This window comes from Hylobates moloch, unplaced genomic scaffold (assembly GCF_009828535.3).
Source record: "Hylobates moloch isolate HMO894 unplaced genomic scaffold, HMol_V3 SCAFFOLD_3, whole genome shotgun sequence".
Taxonomy (NCBI): Eukaryota; Metazoa; Chordata; class Mammalia; order Primates; family Hylobatidae; genus Hylobates; species Hylobates moloch.
The window spans coordinates 18,154,005-18,178,707 of record NW_026652278.1 but is presented as its reverse complement, the minus strand read 5'-3'; the positions used below and the strand labels follow the sequence as shown (position 1 = coordinate 18,178,707).

Genomic DNA, 24,703 nt, shown 5'->3' with positions numbered 1-24,703 from the left:
AGAGTTGGTATACTCCTGAGGTAGAACAGTGAAGGGGTATTGCTACCATTGCCAGCTGAAAACAAACTGCTTCTAGTGATCTTTACTAACAAATTTCAAGAAAGAAGCATTTGCCAGATGTTTAGCTGCTCGCCAGTTGCCAGGGAATGTGTTAATTGCCCAAGCAGTGAAACCATATCTGATAAGGCAATTACAATTGGTATTACCACTCGGTTAAGCTTATGATAATTCACTGTTATTCTCAAAAATCCATGTGTCTTCTGCATAGACTAAATAGGCAAACTTCATGGGAATATGGTGGGAATTACCACCCCTGCATCCTTTAAGTCCTTGATTGTGGCACTAATCTTTGCAATCCCTCCAGGAATGGAGTATTGCTTTTGGCTTACCATTTTTCTACATAGAGGCTGTTCTAGTGGCTTCTTCTTGGCTTTTCCCTCCATAATTGTCCTCACTCCACAGGTCAAGGAACCAGTGTGAGTTTTCTTTCAGCTGCTGAGTGTGTCTATTCCAATTATGCATTCTGGAACTGGGAAAATAGCCACAGGATGGGTTTGGGACCCAGTGGGCCCACTGTGAGAGGGACCTGAACTCTATTGATCATCTGGCAGTCATAAGCCTCTGACTGGTGGCCCACAGTGATGTTTTGGGTCTCCTGGAATTAATGTCGGTTTAGAACCAGCATCTAGTACTGATACTGATTATTTCCCTTTCCCCAGTGCATAGGTACTCTAGTAAAGGCTGTAAGTCCCTTTGGGAAAGGCAAGGATAAAGATGAACAATATACCTTTTTGGTTGTGTGTTGCGGTCCTTTCTAAAGGGGGCCCAGCATCCCCTTCATTCAAGGGCTTGTGGGTCTGTAAACTGGCTCAATTTTGGAACTTAATTGAGGAACTGTGACACTCTGTATTTATGATTCAGGTTAGAGTTTTCTTTACTTAGAACTTTTCTGCTTATAGAAATCAATTAGGAATTTAGTAGGATTTCTATATATTTTACTCCTAGGAGCAACCTCATGCTCAACTCACCAATGCCATAGATGTAAGCAAGTCAAACTATTCCAGTTGCTGCTTTAACTCTGCTGTTCATCATCGTAACCTCACCCACCTTGCCTTGTTAGTTGAGTGCTGCTACCTGGCCCCTGCCAACCTAGATCCAATTATTCCTGTTGCATTTATGTTTCCCAATTCAGTGGCTACACTTCCCACTGCAAGGCTGGGCATACAGAAAAGAGCAATCATGGAGCTCTTCAAGGATGCCAGCGCTCCCCTCCCAAGTTTATTCCTTTCAATAGTGGTGAAAGGTGTGTCTTCTGCACCCTCTCATTGAGGGTGAGCAGATCTTAAAGGACAAATCCACTCTAACATTCCAATCTCCCTAAGCCATTAAATGTCTTCTATATTAAACCAAGGCAGATCCAGCATTTCCAAGTCACTCACTGTGGGCCACCTTTTGGTCTATGTTTTAGCCAACTAACCAAAAGAGCCCCTTCTAACTCTCTAAGCTATAACATTAAATTTATAATTTCTGCTTAGTGAGCCCATATCAATAAATTTTGCCTGATCCAACTTTATGTTTCGTCTATCATTTTCCCATACTTTTACCGTTCTGAAGGCTGGGAAGTCCAAGATCTTGGTGCTAGTAGATTTGGTATCTGGTAACGGCCACTTTCTGGTTCACAGAATATGTCTTTTCACTGCTTCCTCCCCTGGTAGAAGGGGAGCTCTTGTGTCTTCAACCCCTTATAATGGTGTTATCCCATATATGAGGACTCCACCATTATGATTAAATTACCTCCCCAAAGTTGCACCTCCTAATAACATCACATTGGGATTGGGTTTCAAAATATGAATTTTGGGAGATGCAAACATTCAGTCCATGACAGACATTTACATATGAAAATACAACATATCTGAGTGAAAACAGACATATCTTAAAAATTGTATTATGTAAATTGCTATCAAGTATTTACAAAGTGGCGTTTTGCTTTATATTTTATTCGATGATGATGTGTTAACAAGGAAAGCATTGGGTGAGATAGTGTAAGAGAGCAGATGGTACTCACTTGTAATTTAGAATTTGATGTAATGTGTCCTTTAGACAGTTTTATCAAAATGTCTTGTGATTAAGCTAAACCAAATGTTAATGGCAAAGAGAGGTCTTTGGGATTTCAGTCTAGATTATGTACATTGATATCCTATTTCATATAGGTCAAACAATGTGCTTTATTCTCACATATTTTCATTTAAAATTTACATCTCAGTATGTTAGAGTGAAGATCAGTAGAGTAGTGGTTACTATTCATAAGTGTGTCTGGTTCATTAGGCCAAAAATGCCAGCTATGTTTCAGAATAATAGCTTTCTTTTACCATTGATTAACTTGACTCTATGTGTGATTGAAATATAATTTCATTTTTTGTACTTGTTTAGTATCAATAAATGACTATTTTTCTTAATGAAGAGCAGTAGAGTTATTTGGATGGAGACTCTGTTACCATTGTTATTCTAAAGATTGACATAAAACTATTATTCTTTTTCTTATTCCAATATGTTTGGCAATTCTCATGTCATTTTTATAGGTTATTTTATTTATCTGATACTTCAGGTAAATTTATTTTTAGTTAGCTATCAAATGTTTAGAGCTATACTGTAATGATTATATAGAATAATGCTATATTTATTTATATACTGTATGAAAACAAAAAATTATGAATCAGAACAAATAATAAGAAAATTTATGTTTCTAATGAAAATGGAGTGGTTGAAAAAGTCACAAAATGATTTGAAATTTACAAAAATGTATCTTCTGTAATTTTTTAGGATGAATAAAGATAAAAATTATATCTGGGTACTTTTTATCTGTTACTTTACATTAAGTGTAATATGCTCTAATAGAAATTAACACCTTTGGAATGGAGGTGATGACAATGTATTTTATGAAGGAAGTAGCTTATAAATAAATACTTGGTGAGTGACATTTAAAGTCTCTAAGTGGTTAAAAATTGCTTCAATAAATTTTATCTATAGGATAGCTATAACTTAATTTTAACTCTTAACTTTATTGAGTGAAAACAAATATTTAGCTCCCTTACATGAGAAGGCCTGAGGTGTTTATACCTATAGTCAAAACAAAACAAAAAGATTGAGGTGGGGGCTCAATGTTTAGCATTAAATCTTTGTATTTTTTTTCTTATAAAGTAGAGCCACAGGAAAAGCTGAGCCAAAAACTTTAATATCTATTTTTCATGAGTTAGGTTTTATCATAGGTATTGATAATATGTGAATTATCTGAACCTGGATATATGTAAGGAAGCACCATCAAAGTTTCTATATTGTCTACTTTTTTTCTTTCTTGGAAATTAACTTTTAATCTCTCAATGCCAGGATTAGTTGAAATATGATTACATTATGTAGCTTTGGACATAAAATAAAACTTTTGCAGATTCTTTGAAGCCTCAATGGAGGAAATGTGACAGATATATACAGAAGAAAACTCAATTAACCAGAACCATTATTTAGTGTCTGTGGAAGTAAAATTAGTTTGAGTTGTTGTGACAGTCATTTATCTTTTTATATTGTATTGGATTTTGATAAAGCATCTCTTTACCTTTTACTACTTTTCATTTCTGCCTCATTCCCAGGGGTCTGCATGATACTTTTATTAAGACTAGAACCATTTCATGTCATCATTAATGGAAATGACTTTGTACATGATTTTATTTTTTGAATTGGAAGACTGTTTTCGAATTCACTGGAAAAAGTTTTCATTAGATGGTGCCTGTTTCAAATTATGTAATTTGCACACTTTATTTTTTAATAAACATTCATTCCAATTCCAAGAACAATAGTTTAACTTGTTAAAAGAAAAAATTAAGACAAAATAAATTTAGCAGAGCTTATTTGAACAAAGACTGATTCATGAATTGAGCAGCATTCTGAACCAAGAGCTTCGGACACCTCCACCTATCAATGTGGGCAGGAAGTATTTTTAGACAGAAAAAGGAAGTGACATTTAGGAACATCTTGATTGGCTACAGGTCACCATTTTCCCTATATGGGCATGGTGTGATGAGGCATTTGCCTTGTATGGAAGTAGTCTGATCAGTTGGCAACATGTGTTTGGCTGAAGCTCAGCTGCTGTGATTAGCTGAGACTAAGCTATCAGTTATAAGAATACACTCATAAATTAGGTTGCAGTTTGTTTACATACTAAATCAGGCCAAATTTAATTTAATCTCCCCTTTTGGCCAGCTGTCAGTTTTGAGAAATTGACCAAAAACCTTAGGCACTAATACTACTTTCTGTCACTATCATAATGGACTTGTTTGGTCTGAATATGGAATTCACAATTTGCAATGTCAAGTCAGTTGGATGTTTTTTTTATATTCTCTTTGTGTTTTTGTTATTTTAACTATAGTGAGACCATCTGATATATAACAGATGGCTGCATATGAACATTTAAGACTTGAGAGGGGCCAGGCACGGTGGCTTACACTTGTAATCCCAGCACATTGGGAGGCGGAGGCAGGTGGATCATGAGGTCAGGAGATCGAGACCATCCTGGCTAACACGGTGAAACTCCATCTCTACTAAAAATATAAAAAATTAGCCGGGTGTGGTGGTGGGTGCCTGTAGTCCTAGCTACTCGGGAGGGTGAGGCAGGACAATGGCTTGAACCCGAGAGGTGGAGCTTGCAGTGAGCCGAGATTGCACCACTGCACTCCAGCCTGGGCGACAGGGCAAGACTCTGTCTCAAAAATAAATAAATAAATAAAATAATAATAAAGACTCTAGAGAGGATATGTCATACTAAGGAGACTGTTATAATGACTATCATGAGGGTAATATTAAGAGACTGAAGTATACTTCTTAATAGGTGCTCCCATGAATCAAATTGGTCAAAATCAAATATATCAACAAGCCAGAAGAGGAATCTGCTTGTTTTAATCAATTGTCTTTTTTGTTGACTTCTTAAAACTGAATTTCTATCATGTCGGACATAATTTTCCAAGGGCAGTAGGAGGTGTCATATGTTGCACACACTCTTCCCTCTTCAGTTAACGGATAGGCCAAAGCAATCATGTTATCTAAAACAACTTTAGCAAGAGAATTTAAAGATGTTTGATCGGCAACTGTAGCCAATTTCTGCTATAGTAGCTAATGTTTCAGACAGATTTCTAATCATAGTCTCATTTACATTTATGCCAAGCCAGGGAAGGAGCATTCTACCAAAAGATGCCTGTTTAGAGATACTTAGACTTGCTGGCAAACTCTTCTTTATTCTATAGTTAAATTAAGAGGTGTAGACCAATGTTCAATTTCCAATTGGTTATTGGAAATAATCCTGACATTCCTAACGGTATTACTGTTAAAATCCGTATTTGACATTTTCCACTTATTGAGACATGCAGTTGCTCACATATATGGTTGGTTGTTAAATCCTGTACAGATAAAAATGTACCCTGGAGAGGCACGACAGACAGTCCCTTTCCTTGTGTGTTAGGGGCCACAGTAGAAAAGCACTAGTAATATTTCTCCATTATGAAATCATTGCATGGTTGAAGGATCTTGACAATTAAAGGGATAGGTGATAAATTTCTCTACAAACTGTTGAATTATCTTTCTTTTGGTTATCCTATTCAATTTCTGGCATAATGTAACTGCAAATCCCTCATTATAGGTTTTGACTACTGTTAGATTTAAACAAAGAACCTGATGTGTGAATCTAAAAGCTTAACCCTATACAAAGGACCAGATACTGCTCTTAGAACATCAGAGAAATTTGTTAGAAGGTGAAGCAGAGAATCTCTAAGATCATTTAAGGATTTAGGTTTAACATAACATATCCAACATTCAGTTACGTTCCCTGCAAAAGCTATTGATTATGAAATCATAATAAGCATGTTATCTTCCTGGGTATACATAAAAAATTAAAAACAGAGAAAAGAAGAAAAGGACCATGGTTTCGTGGTGACTATGGAAAGAAGTCTTGATCCGTCCTCTTGGGAAAGCTGTTCATGTCTAGGATGTCATTGTTTCTGAGGAGAAAGGTCCCTGGCCAATTTTGCCTTGAGGTTTCCAGTGGGTGTACTGTCCTGAGACTGGAAGGGTCCTCTTAAATTGAGAAATGTGGATCCAAGGCTCAGGCTCAAGGCCCTGAAGTTTTGCTGCAGAGAAGAACTTCGTGTAGTCCCTTGCAGCTGACTCCAAGGGCAGTCTTTCTCTGGTGTCTCTTTTGAAAAGACCCGATCTCCAGGGTGTAAACCCAGAAAGGTCTGGTTGTCATCAGTTCGTGGGGGCTTCTTCTATCTGGTGAAAATATACTTTGGCAAAATGCATTAAAGCCTTGCAATATCAAGTCATGTCAGAGTTTATAAAAGCAGTAGATACATGAGGTTCTATTATTAGGGGCATAGGCCTTCCAGTAACCATTTTATAAGGGGTCAATCTATGTTTTCCAGTGGGAGTGGATATGATTGCCATTTTAATTTGTAATACCTTTGAACAAGGCAGTGTAGTTAGCTTTGCCTAATGCCATTGTGTTTATAATGCCTTATTTGAATATTTTGCTGTTTGTCCATTGAAACATATGCCTCTATTGCTGTGATTGGCTGAGACTCAGCTATCTGTTACAAGAATATGCTTGTAAGTTAGATTGTAGTTTGTTTAATCCTAAATTAGGTTATAGTTCACCACTTATAGAGGCAGCTTTAGGCCAAGTTTAATTTAATTTAATAAACTAATGAAATAAGAGAGAGTCTGATTCAGTTGAATTGTATTTGGAGTTAGAAATGTTTATTTTAAAGTTCACCAGAGGATTTAAATATACACTGAAGTTTAAGAATCATTGCTCTACAAAGGTGAAAAATAACATGCTCTTTTAATTTTCTAGTCTGTCAAGAACTACACCAAATGTCATGTGAGAAATGAGCAGATTTGTAACAAACTTACCAGCTGTAAAAGCTGTTCACTAAACTTGAATTGCCAGTGGGATCAGAGACAGCAAGAATGCCAGGCTTTGCCAGGTAAAGATTTCAAAATTTAGTAAATGAGTTTATGGTCTACAGATAAATACTGACATAGAAAAGTACATTTAGTAAGGACACTACATTTTCTAAAATTAAAGTCATAACAAATATCAACCTATAATATTGTAGTACTAATAGCACTGTTTCTACAAGAAAAGTTTTTTGATTACATATTTGCTTCCAATTATTTTAAGGTGTTCATATGTTTATGATACTGTTGAATTGATTAGATAACTTTTTATTGAAAAAAATCTTAAAAATGTAGAAAATAATAAGCATTCAGACTTAATATTCAGATTTAACAAATATTAACATTTTGTCATATTTTAAGTGCCCTTTATTTTCCAAACTCAGTGCATATTTTCATTATATATTATAACATTTATAAAAAATATTTTAAGGCAATAATAATATACAACATATTTATTATATATTATATATTTCGCCTGTCTGTATCCCAGAATATATATATTATATATTTTCCCTCTCTGTATCCCAGGGTTTTAAAAATATTATATATATAATATATTAACAATAAATACATAAATATATTACTTATATAATATGTAACGTATTTATTAAAATTATATATCTAGTAATTTTAACTATAAATATATAATTTATATATTTAATAAATTTAAACCATAAATTTATATATTTATTATATTACATTTTAAAATATATAATATAAATTATATTTTTATATAACATATTTTCCTATATATAATATACTTTTATAATAAATACATTTCTTATAATAAATGTTGTCTGCTTTTATGAGAATCTGAATTTTACAAACTACAGCAAAGCTCATTTTTAAAAGTAATTTCATTTTTTCACAGTTAACATTGCTAGTGGATGCTAAGTACTCTTCCTTTGAAATGTAAAAGATAAAATTAGAAAATTGAAAGGTAATACAGGCATTTAACCAGTCCTGCTTGTTATACAGATAAACTGAGATCCATGCTGGTTAAGTGATATGCTCAAAATTATGTGGCTTGTAAATAACTGAGTTGTAGCTATTAACTAGGTGTTTTATTTCTGTTTAGTATTTTGCCTCTCTTTATCCCAGGGTTTTTTTTTTTCTTTTAAAGAAAAGTGTCTGGCCTATGTAATTCTAAAACATATTGGAAAATTCCATCACAGAATTTGTCCGAAAGAGAATCTTTCTTACAAGTTCATGTAATGAAAATCAAAATTATTCTGCCTTTAAAAATACCATTGAGGCCAGGTACAGTGTTTCACGCCTGTAATTCTAGCACTTTGGGAGGCTAAGGTGGGTGGATCACTTGAGGTCAGGAGCTGAAGACCAGCCTGGCCATCATGGTGAAACCTCGTCTGTACTAAAAATACAAAAATTAGCTGGGTGTGGTGGTGGGCACCTGTAATTCCATCTACTCCGGAGGCTGAGGCAGGAGAATCACTTGAACCCAGGAGGTGGAGGTTGCAGTGAGCAGAGATCACGCCATTGCACCCCAGCCTGGGTGACAGAGTGAGACTCTGTCTCAAAAACAAACAAACGAACATACCATTGAGGCGCTGGAATGTCATTCATACTTTGAATTTTGTTTACATACTGGCCCTTAAAGCTTTTAAACAGTACGATGTGCATGTGTGCTCATTTTGAGAAAGATAGTATTGATAATGCAGTAGGCAGGATTTAAGAAGCAACAGTGAGATGATACTAAGAAGTTGAAAGTGGTATTGATCTCTAAGAATTAAACTATAAAATGAAAATGCAGATTAATGAAAATATTTACAAAGTTTCCTTAAAATGACAAGGTTAATCTAGGACCAAAATAAGATTTGAATGAAGGAATGTATATATTTAAAGGAATATTACTTTGATAAGAATAGAAATTAGTTGCCAGTGGAAGTTTGGAAAAATGATAGTAAAATTACTTTTGGTAGTACTCATCTACTCATTCCCTAGGAAAAAAATGTTGCTTTGTTATAAAGGCTTCACTTGACCAGGCTATTATTTTGGAGATATAATGAAATATATTATGCACAAATTCCCTTTTCTTAATTCATATTTACTAAGCAGCCAACTGGCTATATATCATTTGATTTCCATTCAGCTTATCTCAAGGAAGCGAATACTCTAAATAGAGGGCCCAATCTGTAGAGCAGTTGTACAATTCCATGACAATTGGTGTATTGAATTTTTTTTTACATTGATCTCATATGAGCTTGGCAATTTGAATTTATCTCACTAAACTCATTATAAATTAATTGCCTTCCTTTTAACCCCACTGCTAAGTTGATGCTCAATACTACAAAAGCCTGAAGTATAAAAATATTTGGTTTGGTAGTATAATTTAGTTTAGCCACAAAGGCCCATGCATTTGTTTTTATTTGTATGATTTGTCAATGAACTATTTTTGTTCTCACTAAAAAATAAATGAGGAGACAGGCAATAATAATCTAAATTCTTCCTTGATTCAGTAAGGTGAGAAAAAACCATAATTTAAGAAAACTTTTGCACTGTAAGGAGAAGTTTTTTAGTATTTTGGATTTAAAATGACTGGGAAAATTGAAACAGATATAGCTTCAAACTGAAAACCAGGACATGCTACACAGTCTTATTAAATAATAATTATAGTTTATTGAGGGATTACTTTGTTCCAATTGCTGTGAGTTATTCATGGTACCCAATTTAATCCTTAGAGCAGCAACCATGAATGAACAGGAGTCCCCAAGACACTTTCGAGTGGGTCCATTTGGTGAAGACTAATAGTACTGAGACATTATTTGCTTTTAAAATTCTCCATTTGTTATGGGTTTACCATGGAGTTTTATAACGGCTATCTGATGTATGCTATTCCAATAGACTGAATGTAGAAGAAGGTATGAGAATATAGCTGTCAAATGCCAAATATTAAAGACATTTACAGAAATCTAAAACAATAAAAATAAAATATGCTATTAAGTTGTCATGTTCCCCTTCAACATTTTGTTATGAAATATCAAAACAGAAATATTAAAAAACAGAAATAATTGTGGAGAGGACACCCGATACCTACATTCTAGATTCTACAATCAACATATTGCTTTATCTGCACTATCCCTGATCTCTCTGCCTATCCATCCCCTATTCATTCATTAATCCTTCTTTATTTTTTGATGCTGAGGTCTAATTTGAATTGTCAGCTACTTTCCCTTGGGAAGGGAATTTGAGATACATCTCCTTTGGGCCTATTTGTATACCATAGGGGGCAAGACATCTCAGCAGCTGGAAGAGTGCATTTATAGTGGGGTTTAAAATTATTATTTTAAATGAATAAATAGATGTATTTGTTAAAGTTACCTTTTTAATTTTAAAACCATTTTTAATTTTAAAACGCTCCAAATCAGTAGATATAGCATGCATAAAGAGAAGTTCTGTGGGATCCTCAATAATTTTTAAGACTTAAAGATGAAAAATTTGAGAACAGCTGCTTTAAAACAATTTTATAAGAGTTGCAGCAATATATCCAAGGTCCTTCACACAAGGCTAGAGGCGCTAATACATTTCATATGATATAGAAACTAAAATGTAGTCTAACTTTATAGATCAGTATATTAATGAAACACTATTGTTAATTAGTGCACACTAAAGTTTAGCCTTATTAATATATTTATTATATAAACCTGTGTTTTGGAAAACGGTGTTTCAAGTTAATTTGGATTCTATAGATAAACCACTATTACTGAACAGTGTGTTTCATCTTTAGAAAGACATGAATAATTGTGTAAAAATAAGCATTAGTAAGGAAAGATTATAGCTCCTTTACTAATCATAAGTAAAATGAGACTTCTCTACCCATACTTATGAAAGAATCAAAGAACCCAACTTATACCACAACTATATACCTGAGCTATAGAAATTAGATTTAGAGGTCAATTAGCTTCACTTATAGGAGTAACTTTGAAACTGCTTTTGTTATAAACTTGTTGTTTTTCTATTAAAGTAATCTTTTCTTATGTACACTAGACCTTGGGACATAAATATAGTAGTGATTTTACTTATTGAAATACCATATGCCAATATACCAGACGTTACACAGAAAACCTAGCAGTCAACACATTTAACAGATGTCATAGAGCCACAATTTATCTCATGTTTAAGATTTAAAGAAAAAATTGTGATGTTCTGCTTTCATTCTCTACCAAACTATTAGAAAAAATTTATTTGAAATATTATATTGAGATATTTTGTATGTTTTATTTCAAAAATAATTTAAACAAATACAGAGAAGTACTTTGAAATAATTGGAAAATACATTTGCTTTTTGGTAATCTAACAATAAGACACATTTTTTTTCTTACTAGCTCATCTTTGTGGAGAAGGATGGAGTCATGTTGGGGATGCTTGTCTTAGAGTCAATTCCAGTAGAGAAAACTATGACAATGCAAAACTTTATTGCTATAATCTTAGTGGAAATCTTGCTTCATTAACAACCTCAAAAGAAGTAGAATTTGTTCTGGATGAAATACAAAAGTATACACAACAGGTAACATTTCTACTTGTTTACATTATGGAAATATGCTATGATAATTTCATAATTATTTGAAATTTTTTTTTGGTTTTAATACATTATTGTTGCTAATTTTAGAAATAAAAGTGAAATTGATTTCTCAAGTGAATTGGCAGAAGACTTATTTTGTATAAGTAATAAGGTAATAAGGTTTTGTAAATTACCACTTTTTGCAGAGTAAACCACTGTATTACCTTACCAAGAAGTGATCTTATATGAATAGATGCACTTAAAGAGTATATAATTTAAGAATTATAACTCCACTTGGTATAGTGTGGCAGAAACAATTTTTGCTTGAAAACTTTTCAGAGCAATTATAGTCGATCCTCTGTATCTATGGATTCTGCATTCACGGAGTCAACCAACTGCAAATGAAAAATATTTTTAAAAAGTATGGTTGTGTCCGTACTGAACATGTACAGACTTTTTTTCTTGCCATTAGTCTCTAAACAGTACAGCATAACAGCTATTCAATAACATTTACATTGTATTCAGTAATAATCTAGAGATGATTTTAAGTATATGGGAGGATATGGATAGGTTACTTGGATTACTATGCCATTTTATATTACTTAAGGGATGTGATATTTATGGATGTTAGAATCCACAAGGGACCTCCGTATCCTCCATGGATACACAGAGATGACTATGTTACCAATTACTTGCTATATAGAAACAAGTAATGCTTACTTGTTACAGCTTACTTTAAAGAAGCATTGTAGATAGTATATCAAAATGGTGGACAGCATAAAATCTGGACATATGCTTATTTCTACAACTTAGTAGCAAGTTAACATCCCTAGCTCTATGTTTCTCATTTGTAAACTGGCATAATAATCATGGCTACTTCATATGTTTATTGTGGGTAATAAATGAGATACTGCATGTAAAGAATATAGAAAAATTTATTTTTGAGAGTTAACTTTGGTTACAATTTTTACTATTTCCATTTTAAGGGGTACTATTTTTATGTCTTTGTTCCCACTACTGCTATTACTACTATTTCCAGGAAGCATTATTTAGGCAATGAATTTTTAGGTAACTAAATGAATTTATCTGGTAAATAGTTAATATTGAAACTGATTGTGGAAAAATGTCTTAATTTTTCTATAGTAAGTACATTTTTTTGTTCAAGCTTCTATTAAAATTTATTTTATTGTCACTGAAGAATTGTATGTATTTATGGGGTACATAGAGCTGGTTTAATACATATAATGTATAGTGAGCAAATCAGGGAAATTAGCGTATCCATTATCTCAAACATTTATTATCATTTACTTGTGTTGGGAACATTCAATATTCTCCTTCTAGCCATTAGAAACTATGTGATATATTATTGTTAACAACAGTCATCCTACATTATTATAGAACATTAGAACTTATTCATCTTATCGAGCTGTAATTTTCAATCCTTTCATAAATCTCTTCTTATCCCTCCCTTTCCCCTTACTCTTCCCAGCCTCTAATACCTCTCCTCTACATTTAACTTCTATAAGATCAACTGTTGTTTTTTTTTTTAGCTTCCACTTATGAATGAGAACACAAGATGTGTAACTTTCTGGGCCTCTCTTATTTTACTTAACAAAATGTCCTCCGCTTCCATCCATGTTGCCATAAATGACAGGATTTCATTCTTTTTTGATGACTGAATATTATCCCCTTACGTATATATACCACATTTTGTTTATCTATTTTTTTCTTGTTGGAAACCCAGGTTGGTTCCACATCTTGTCTATTGTGAATAGTGCTGCAATAAATATGAGAATGCAGGTATCCCATTGAGATACTGATTTTCTTTCCTTTGGATAAATGCCCAGTAGTGGGATTGCTGGAACAAATGATAGTTCTATTTGTAGTTTTCTGAGGAACTTCTATATTGTTCTCCATAGGGCTGTACTAATTTACATTCCCACCAACAACATATAAGAATTCCCTTTTCCCTGCATCCTCACCAGTATTTTGACTTTTTGATAATAGACATCTGGAGGTGAGATGATATCTCGTTGTGGTTTTTATTTGTGTTTCCCTGATGATTAGTGATGTTGACCATTTTTTTCACACTTTTGTTGGTCACTTGGGTGTTTTTTTTTTTTTTTTTTTGAGACAGAGTCTCACTCTGTTGGCCAGGCTGGAGTGCAGTGGCATGATCTTGGCTCACTGCAACCTCCGTATCCTGGGCTCAAGCAATTCTTCTGCCTCAGCCTCCCGAGTAGCTGGGATTACAGGCGTGTACCACCACGCCCAGCTAATTTTTGTATTTTTAGTAGAGACGGGGTTTCACCATGTTGGCCAGGCTGGTCTCGAACTCCTGACCTCAGGTAATCCACCCGCCTTGGCCTCCCAAAGTGCTGGGATTACAGGCATGAGCCACCGTGTCCAGCCTGTATGTCTTCTTTTGGGAAATGTCTGTTCAGATCATTCGTTCTTTTCTAATTCAGATTGTGGTTTTTTGCTGTCGAAATTTTTTAGTTCCTTATATATTCTGGATATTAATTCCCTACCAAATGAATAGTTTACCAATATTTTCTCCTATTAGTCTGTTTTCATGCTGCTGATAAAGACATATCTGAGACTGGGGAGAAAAAGCGGTTTAATGGACTTACAGTTCTACATGGCTGGGGAGGCCTCAGAATCATGGCAGAAGGCAAGAAGGAGAAAGTCACATGTTACATGGATGGCAGCGGGGAAAGAGAGGGAGAGCTTGTGAAGGGGAATTCCTTTTTTTAAAACCATCAGATCTTGTGAGACTTATTCACTATCATGAGAACAGCACATGAAAGACCTGCCCCCATGATTCAATTACTTCCCATCAGATCCCTCCCACAACACGTGGTAATTCAAGATGAGATATGGATGGGAACACAGCCAAACCATATAATCTCCCTTTCTGTAGGTTGTCTTTTCACTGTGTTGTTTCCTTTGCTGTGCAGAAGCTTTTTGTTTTTATATAATCCCATTTGTTTATTTTTGCTTTTGTTTCCTGTGCTTTTGAGGTCTTGTTCATAAAATCTTTTCGTAAACCCATTCCTGAAGTTTTTTCGTATGTTTTCTTCTAGTAGTTTTATTGTTTTGGGCCTTAAATTTAGTTCTTTGTTGTTGTTTTTGTATAGGGTAAGAGGTGGGGGTCTAGTTAATTGTAATGCATATAGAGATCCAGTTTTTCTAGCACTATTTATTGAAGAGATTGTCCTTTCCCCTGTGCATGTTTTGGTGTAATTGTCAAAAATCAGCTGGCTGCAGCTATGTGAATTATTTGTGGGTTCTCTATTCTCTTCCGTTGGTGTATGTGTATGTTTTTATACCAGTACCATGCTATTTTGTTTACTACAACTTTGTAGTGTATTTTGAAGCCTGGTACTTTGATAGCTCTAGCTTTGTTCATTTTGCTCAGGATTGCTTTGGCTATTAGGGCTCTTTTTTGTTCCATACAAGTTTTAGGATTGCTTTTCCTATTTCTGTGAACAATGTCATTGGTATTTTATAGGTAGTACATTGAGTCTGTAGATTGCTTTGAGTAGCATGGTTGTTTTAACAATATTAAGTCTTCTGATCCATTTGCATGGAATGTCATTTCATTTGTTTGGATACTCTTCAGTTTCTTTAATCAGTGTTTTGTAGTTTTTTTTTTGTAGAGGTCTTTTACCTTCTTGGTTAAATTAATTCTAAGTATTGTAAATGGTGTTACCTTCTTGATTTATTTTCCACCTAGTTTGTTGTTTGTGTATAGAAGTGCTACCGATTTTTGTGTGTTGATTTTGTAACCTGAAACTTTGCTGAATTAGTTTATCAGTACTAAGAGTTTTCTGGTAGAGTTGAAGTGGTGTCATTCTTCCAGGGTAATATCCGAGGGTCTTTGCCTCACACCAAGGAAATCAAGGACACAGACATACATGGAGTGACATTAAGAGCAGAGGTTGCCGGGCATGGTGGCTCATGCCTGTAATTCCAGCACTTTGGGAGGCTGAGGTGAATGGATCACCTGAGATCAGGAGCTTGAGACCAGCCTGGCCAACAAGGTGAAACGCCATCTCTACTAAAAGTATAAAAAATTAGCTGGGCCTGGTGGCGGGCGCCTGTAATCCCAGCCACTTTGGAGGCTAAGGTGGAAGAATTGCTTGAATCTGGGAGGCAGAGGTTGCAGTGAGCTGAGGTCGTGCCACTGCACCCCAGCCTGGGTGACAAGAGTGAAACTGCAACCCCTCACCCCCACCCAAGAAAAGAGCAGAGGTTTAATAGGTGAAAGAGAAAACCTTTCTCTCCTGCAGAGAGAGAGGGGCTCTGGAGTGGGTCTTCTAGTTCTGTGGTGAAATGCATGGGGTTTTATAGACAAGCTTAAGGAGGTGGTGTCTGATTTACATAGAGCCCAAAAGATTGATCTGACCAGGTGTGCCATTTACATAGTGAAGGAGCTGGCTGCCCCACCCTAATCTTTTATTATGCAGATGGGTTCTCTACTTGGCCAGTGCCATGTTGCCTGTTCCTTTACTGTACACGTGGTTGACAAAGAAAAGGGAAGATGTAGCCTCCAAGTTGAACATGCCTGGCCCCCACGTAGCCTTTACCTAGTGGCACAGCTGCCGGCATTCACTGGTGTAAGCTTCCAGCTTTCTTATCTCTGTCAGCTCTTTGTTAGAAAAATAATGATTTTGGAGCTGCTTTTTGTTAAAAGGGAAGGCTTGCTGAGGACTCTCTTACCCTCCCTATCTACCTAAATAATTTCTTTCTAGTTCTAGTTCTGTATCATATCATCTACAAACAGGGACACTTTGACTTCTTCTGTTTCAATTTGGGTGTCTTTTATTTCTTCTGTTGCCTAATTGCCCTGGCCATGGACTTACAGTGCTATGTTAAATAATTGTGGTGAGAACGGGCATCCTTGTCTTGTTCCAATTCTTAGAAGAAAGGCTTTGAGCTTTTCCTATTCAGTATGATGTTAGCTGTGGGTTTGTCATATATGGCCTTTATTATTTTCAGGTACATTCCTTCCTAAATAGAGGTATTTATTTATTTATTTCCTTCCTAAATTAGGTAATTCCTATGTAAATACCTAATTTAAGTTTTTATCTTGATGAGATGTTGAATTCTGTTGAATGCTTTTGCTGCATCTATTGAGATGATTGTATGGTCTTTGTCCTTCTATTGATGTGATATTTGATGTTTATTAATTTATGTAGGTTGAACCATCCTTGTAGCCCTTGGATAAATCCTTCTTGGTCATGGTGTGTATTGTTCTGATATTGTTGGATTCATTTTGCTAGTATTTTGTTGAGCATTGTTGCATATGTTCATCAGAGATATTGGCCTCTAGGTTTTTTTTTTTTTTTTTAAATGTCCTTGTCTGGTTTTGGTATCAGTGTTATGCTGACCTCATAGAATGAGTTAAGAAAATCCCCTCTCCTTCAGTTCTTTGAAATAATTTGAGAAGAATTGGTTTTAATTATTTTTGAAAGGTTTGGTAGAATTCAGCAGTGAAGCCATCTGGTCCTGGACTTTTCTTTGTTGTGAGACTTTTCATCATTCATTCAAAATCATGAATTTTGTTGGTATTTTAAAGTTTTCTATTTCTTTTTGGTTCAATTTCTAGGTTGCATGTGTCCAGAAATTTATTCATTTCCTGTAAGTTTTCAATTTCTTGGAATATAGTTGTTTATAGTAGTCTCTAATGACCCTTTATGTTTCTGTGTTATTTTAATGTCTCCTGAATTTTCACTTCTGATTTTATTTATTTGGGTCCTCTCTCTTTCTTGTTTAGTCTAGCAAATGGTTTATCAGTTTTCTTTATTTTTTGAACAAGACCGACATTTTGTGTCATTGATCTTCTGTGTTATTTTAGTCCTGATTTCATTTCAATAAAGATCATGATTGCCATGATCTTTATTTTTTTCCTTCTTCTAATTTTGGATTTGGTTTTTTCTTACTTTGCTAATTCTTTGAGATGCAACATTAGGGTGTTTATTTGAAATCATTCTGTTTGTTTTTTTTTGGTGTAGACATTTATTACTATAAACTTCCCTCTCAGTACTCCTTTTGCTATATCCTACAGACTTTGGTATGTTGTGTTTCTGTTTTCAGCAGTCTTAAGTAATTTTTAAATTTCATTCTTAATTTCTTTCTTCACCCAGTGTTAATTGAGGACTATATTGTTTAATTTCCATTTATTCACATTGTTTTGAATGTTCCTCTTTTTACTAATGTCTAGTTTTATTCCATTGTGGTCATGCAAGATACTTGGTATGATTTTTATTTTTAAAATTTTGTTGATATTTGTTTTGTGTCCTACCATATATGGTCATTCCTGGAGAATGTTCCACATGCTAATGAAAAGTATGTGTATTCTTCAGTACAGTGCTCTGTAAATGTCTGTTAGGTCCGTTTGGTTTATGCTGCAGTTTAAATCTGATGTTTCTTTGCTGATTTTCTGTCTAGATCATCTGTCCAATGCTGAGAGCATGGTGTTGAAGTCTCCAAGTATTATTGTTTTGGGGCATATTTCTCTTTTTATATCTAATAATATTTTCCTTATATATCTAAGTGCTCCAGCATTGGGTGCATGTATATTTACAATTTATAGTCTCTTACCAAATTAATCCCTTTCTTATTGTATAATATGCTTCTTTATCTCTTTTACAGCTTTTGAGTTAGTCTGCTTTGTCTGATATAAGTGTAGCTACTCCTGTTCACTTTTGCTTTCTGTTTGCATGGAATATCTTTTTTCATCCCTTCACTTTTAGTCTATATATGTCTGTCCAGGTGAGGTAAGTTTCTTGTAGGCAGTATATTGTTAGTTATTTTTTAAAAAAATACCTGCAGACAATCTATATCTCTTAAGTAAGGGAATTTATTTACTTTCAAGGTTATTATTGGAAGGTGAGAATTATTCTTGTCAATTTATTGGTTGTTTTCTGGTTTTCATACATCTTTTCTTCCTTTGTATATCCTTTCTATCCTTTGTTCCTTTCTTCCTCTCTTATTGTTTGTTTTTGTAGTTACATGGCTTTCTGTAGTGATACGGTTTTATTTCTTTCTCTTTCTCCTTAGTGTATTGGCTCTACCAGTGAGTTTTAAAATTTTGTATGTGTTCATGATGGTGGTTATCATCTTTTCCATTCTAGATGTTAGGCTCCTTTGAGCATTTATTGTAAGGCTAGTCTATTGGTGATTAATTTCATTAGATTTTGTCTGTGAAAGATATTATTTCTCCTTAATTTCTGAAGGATAGCTTTGCTGGGTATAATATTTGTGGTTGACAGTTTTTTTGTTTTCTTCTCAATAGTTTGAATATATCATTCCATTCCTCTTGACCTTTATGGTTTCTGCTAAGAAATTCACTATTGTTGAAATGGGGATTTTCCTATATTTGACTTTACGCTTTTCTCTTGCTGCTTTTAGAATTCTTCATGTTTGATTGTCTATGATTTGAGTATCGTGTGCATTAGAGAGGACCTGTATAGGCTGAATCTATTTGGTGTTCTTTAAGCTTCCTCGACCTGGATGTCCATTTCTTTCTGAAGACGTGGAAAGTTTTCAAGTGATTTATTAAATATTTCTAGACACCTGTTCCCTTCTGTTCTCTTTTGTAGTGCCTATAATACAAATAGGTTTTCACTAAATGTTTCTGGTAAATGCTGTAGGCCTTCTTCACTCCATATTCTATTTTTTTTTTGTTGCCTGTGTTATTTGCTTTTAAGTCCAGTGATTCTTCTAGCTGGGCATGGTGGTGTGAACCTGTAGTCCTAGCTACTTGGGATGCTGAGGTGGGAGGATCGCTTGTAAGCCCAGGAGATCGAAGCTAGCCTAGGCAACATAGCAAGATTCCATCTCTGTTAAAAAAAGAAGAGAGTAATTATTTTTTTCTGTGTAGTTAAGTCTGTGGTTGAAGCTCTCTGTTGCATTTTTCAAGTTTTATTCATTGAATTCTTCAGATCTAGGATTTATTTTGTTCTTTTTTTTCTAATATCTCTGTTGTTGAATTTTTCATTCAAATTATGAATTGTTTTCCTTATTTTGTTGAATTGTCTATTTGTCTTCTCCTGTATCTCACTGAAGTTCCTTAAGATTATTTTGAATTTTCTTTCTGATATTTCATATGTTTACTTATGTTGGGTTCTATTACTGGAGAAATATTGTTTTCCTTTGGGGATATCATGTTTTTTTTTTTATGTTTAATGTTTGATGTATTCATACATTTTATGTAGGAATTCCTACATAAAATTCTTCCAATTTTATGGAGTAGGTGTTGTATGGAAAGAATTATTAGTATGAATGGGTCTTGGGGTATTAGTTCAATGGGGTGTATTGGTATTGGTTCTAGGTAGATGAAGTAGTGTAGTCTACATGTAGTTTCTTCAGCTATAATCCACACTAGTGACATAGTAGTGACATTTTCAAGTGTCTTGGTAGCCTTTGCAAAGATAGTTTGTAGCAGTGGTGGTGTGGCTTTGTTGGAGAGTGTGCTCATCTTGCTGTTTCTCAGATTATGGGCATGTGAGTACACACAGTGGATAGGGCAACTTGCGTTCTGGCTTGCTGGGGTTGAGGCCACAGGACTCTCACTCTGGGAGCATAGGCATGTAGTCACTTGGCTGACCTGGGGGTTGCCTGCCAGGAACAACCTATGAGATTGTTTTTCAAGCTTAAGATGTGAGTGTATAGCTGCTCAGTTGGCCTGGAAAGATGTTTTCTAGGGTTGGCCTTTGAGACTGTTTTTCAGGCCCAGGAGACAGGTTCAAGGCTGCTTGGCTGTCCTGGGGGCTTGCTTGCCAGGAACAACCCACAGGGCTATTTCTTAATCCCAGGATGCAGGTGCATTGCTGCTTGGCTGGCTTGGGGGAATATCTGCTGGGAATGCCTCATGGGGTTGTGTCTCAGGCCCAGGATATGCTTATATGGCTTCCTGGCTAGCCTGTGGGTGTGCCTGCCAGGGGTGGCCTGTAGAGGTGTTTCTCAGGTGCTGGATGTGGACTCATGGTTGCTTGTATTGCATGGAGGCATGCCCAGCAGTGGCAGCCTGTGGAACTGTTTCTAGGCCCCGATTGCCAGTGCAAGGCTTTTAGGCAGGCCAAAGGCCTGCCTGGAGAGGGTGCAATGTGGCTGTTTCTCAGGCCCTGAGTGCAGGCACGTAGCCGCTCCTCTGGCCTAGGGGCGTATTGGCTGCACAGAGGCTCAAGGGCCTCTCCTGCTTGGGGGAGGGCGTGCAATGGTTGGACTGGCTCGGCTGGCTCAAGGACCACATTGTCCTGTGTGGGACTGCCAGAACATTCCTTTGGCTCAGAAGTGCAGTGGTGGGGATTGGTTTCCCTGCTGTGTAGGACCAGAGTCACAGCCAATCCTGGACCTAGGCTCTGTTCAGCTGGGGTTGTGGCATTCAGCTGCCTGTGTGGGCTTGGTGGAATGAAAATGAACTGCAGTACTGGAGAGGTGCAGAGGCTACTGGACACTTGAGCAAGGTACACTCCTGAGGTGGTTCTAGTCTCAAGATGGCACCATGCTGCAGCATCTTGGCTCACAGGGCTTGGGTAGGGAATGAGAAGTGCACCCTTTGTATTCTTAATTGAAGGCAATGCAGCTGAGGGAATTCCTGGCAGCTTTCTAAACTGGGCTCAGAGCTCGTAAGGACTGTGGGATTCTTCTGTAGTGAGGATTGTAGGTGTTTTTGGTAGCAATGGGGGCGGGTGGGGATCTTCTCCTTACCTATTCCCTATAACAGGAAGTCACTGCTGATCCTAAACAGATCCAATCCAGGTGGAGAAGACAGGGCAAAGGCTGGGTGCCTCCACGCTGCCTTTCTGGACTTCCATTCACCACAGGTGCATCTCCACTCCCCCACTGCACTCCAACACTCTCCCTTCGACACTCCAGTCAAAGCGTAGCTCTTTATTAATTGTCTCAATCCTCTCTTGTGGAAGGGATGAGCACCAGGTGTCTCTAGTCAGACATCTTGCTGACATCACTTCTGAAATTTTTGTATGGACACTCAGTCCACTGTTACTGCTAACCCTAATTTTTGTGATGAAATATATTAATATTAGCATGTATATTTCTCATGAGTATCAATAATGGATAATCTAATTTCTATCCCCAGTTTCTGTCTATACAGCCAAGCCTTTTCCCCATTAATAAAACTGATGAATTAATTATATCCTTTGGCTTTTATAAATATTAAAATATTTTGAAGTGGATATTGCAGTATGGTACTTCTTGGCCTTATAAGATTTTTTTTTTTATGTCTGGGATTAATAGGGTAAAGAAAAACTATATTAATTGTATTTATATGAACAGTTGATTCAGGAAACTACTTTTCTGTGAACTGTAGCTATTTTTCTGTGAAGGATAGACCAGCAGTTATTCATTTAGTATACATTTATTACTTTCAGTGTACTTGGCAATCTACTGCTTTCTGAGATTACAGAGTTCAAAAGACAGTTGCTGTTCTCAAAGAGCTTACTGGAGAAAGAAACAAACACAATTCTGCTGAAACGTGATAATTGCAATGATAGATGCACACAGGGTGCTATATGAAGATAAAGGGTAGGCATCTAACCAGTAATGTGGACCTAAGAATAATTTCCTAGAGGAGTGCCATAGCTATGTCTTATAGGATTTGGAGTTGGCCAGCACATGAAAATATTGGTAAAGAGCCAGAGAAATGCCTGTCTTTTCTCTTAACTTGTCTTGAGAGCTACTAGCTTAATGGCTAGAGGATAAGATATATGAGGTAGCATATAGGAGAGACCTATCAGTTTTATAATATTTTTGAAGAATGTGACAAGGTGTATTTGTAAAGTTTTATTTTTAGCATATGGGACAAACAACTAAGTTAAAATCTGTTTATATTCTTGTGATGCCAGGAGCTTTATTTCTTTTACTACAAAAAATAAGGGACAATTACTGTCCAGGTGCAGTGGCTCACGCCTGTAATCCCAGTACTTTGGGGGGGCCGAGGCAGGCGGATCACGAGGTCAGGAGTTCGAGACCATCCTGGCTAACACGGTGAAACCCCGTCTCTACTAAAAAAAACACAAAACAATTAGCCAGGCGTGGTGGCGGGCGCCTGTAGTCCCAGCTACTCAGGAGGCAGAGGCAGGAGAAAGGCGTGAACCCAGGAGGTGGAGCTTGCAGTGAGCCAAGATCAAGATCGCGCCACTGCACTCCAGCCTGGGGGACAGAGTGAGACTCCGTCTTAAAAAAAAAAAAAAAAAAAAGGGACAATTACCAATGAACATGTGAAAATTAGTTCTCACTACCACTTATGCAGAGCTTATTATTGGCAGATTCAAATTCCCTTATATTTAGAAAGTACTGGTATTTGATATTGGAACTCTGTTGTTTTCTTTCTTGCTTAAGCCATATTATTTTTAGTTCTTACAATATAACCTTGAAATGTGCTTTTTTGAGATTGCATATTTCAAGATTGTTATGTTAGTGTTCATTTTTTTCTTCCCTATTATTATAAATAATAATGATTGAACTAATAATTATTTTGAATGTGTGATGAACTTAGACTTGATAAGTTCATCACGCATTCAAAAGTTCCATTTGTTGAGGAATATGATGCTAACTAGCATGCCCTGTAAATGAAGAATGTTTTGCTTTATCAGAAAGCTGAACTTTAGCAAGATTTCAAAGGTGGAGACTTCTGGAAGGTGGCATTCAATTATGCATATCTTTATATAAAATGAATTCTGAGTCATTACACTTGTATAAACTGAAGATAACCCTTTTTTGGCAAATAAAGATTGACAAATTCATGCACTTTATAGAGATATCTTGGGTCAAATGATCATTTACTTATTGGAAATGGCTAATGAAATGTTACAGTGATTTATGGTGTGCTGCAGTAAATTTTCATAATATAGTTATGTATCTTACATAAGATAATGAACTGCCTGTCCATTTCATTTACTGAGTAATAGTTACTTTAAATGTTTTATCAGCAGCTTCATTTTTCTGTTTTCTTCCTCTTCCTCTCAGATTTTTATCATGATGAATTAGGGAGTAATATTTCATTTTAAATGACTTGTCTTGACTATAGATAGTTCGGGGATATAGGCAGAATTGCTGTCATGTGAAACACAGTTGTTAATCTGAAATATCTATGTTGAATTGACTCCTGCTGTTATTATCAAGAGCTGTAAGAATGTTATAGGTTTTTGCTTATCAAAGTATTTTTCAGAATAATATATGAAATATATGCTGATCACAATGTGAAGCAGCATGTGTATTTTTATAATTAGAAACATTATTTATTAAGTACCATCTTTGTTTTAGGCACTGTGCTGATGATGGAAGATAGCAATTTTTATTCTAATGGATTTTGTTTAGCAAAATTTACTGATTACCTACTATGTGTACAGTACTTGGGCAATATGAGATCTATTGTCATAACAAGAATTTATAAGATATTTAAATTTTATCCAAGAAACATTTGTTGAGTGTTTACTATGTGAAATTTATTTTATTTGTACTCTGCACACATTTCTAGGTGTATGGCTATCTTTTAAGATCTCTAGGACCATATGCACATCATAATTAGAATAAATACTGGATATAAATATCTTATTTCTATGTTGTTAACGTCTAAGGTGGAGAAACATTTTTCTCTATCCTGGTACTCCATAATGTTAAAAAAAAAAAAGAACAATGTGGCATTTTGAAATTATTTCACATTGTAATATAATATTGGTAGCTTAGTATTTTGGAAAATAAATATATTATCATATATGTTAAAATAGAGGTGTTTATAATCTAAAAAAATTTGTAAAGATTAGTAACTTGGATCATGAATATATCATTTTTAAATATAAGAAGAACATTTTAAAATTGAGTAATTATTAAGGTTATAAATATGATAAAGATTTTTATTTCAAGTTAATTTTGAAATATTACAGCATTAAGAATAGTTATGTAGCATTTGTCAATCTTAGTTAAATTTTAGGCACAAGCATCAGATTTTATTACTTTTGTTGTTTTTTATTAATAAAATTATATGACATTAATTTATCCAAAAATCATGTAGAAGTCCAAATTTATTTGTAGACGTCTGAGCTAAGAGAGAGGCAGTTATTCTTCTGTAAGTCTTTTTGCTAAGTCTTGTTATGAAGTCTTCACTCAGACTCTATATATTGTTTGTTGATTTTATTTTCTATTTTCACAATG

General features: G+C 35.2%; 1 protein-coding gene across 5 annotated transcripts in view; it reads left to right on the top strand.

Annotated features, from left to right (window-relative positions):
• The window catches only part of ATRNL1 (attractin like 1), an 838,515-nt gene that overhangs the window by 179,579 nt on the left and 634,233 nt on the right, over positions 1–24,703 (top strand). For all 5 annotated transcript variants that reach the window (XM_032176925.2, XM_032176917.2, XM_032176911.2 and 2 more), the window contains exons 14-15: positions 6,893–7,025; positions 11,343–11,524. In XM_032176925.2, coding sequence (XP_032032816.1) covers positions 6,893–7,025; positions 11,343–11,524 — 315 coding nt within the window. The remainder of the gene's footprint in view (positions 1–6,892; positions 7,026–11,342; positions 11,525–24,703) is intronic.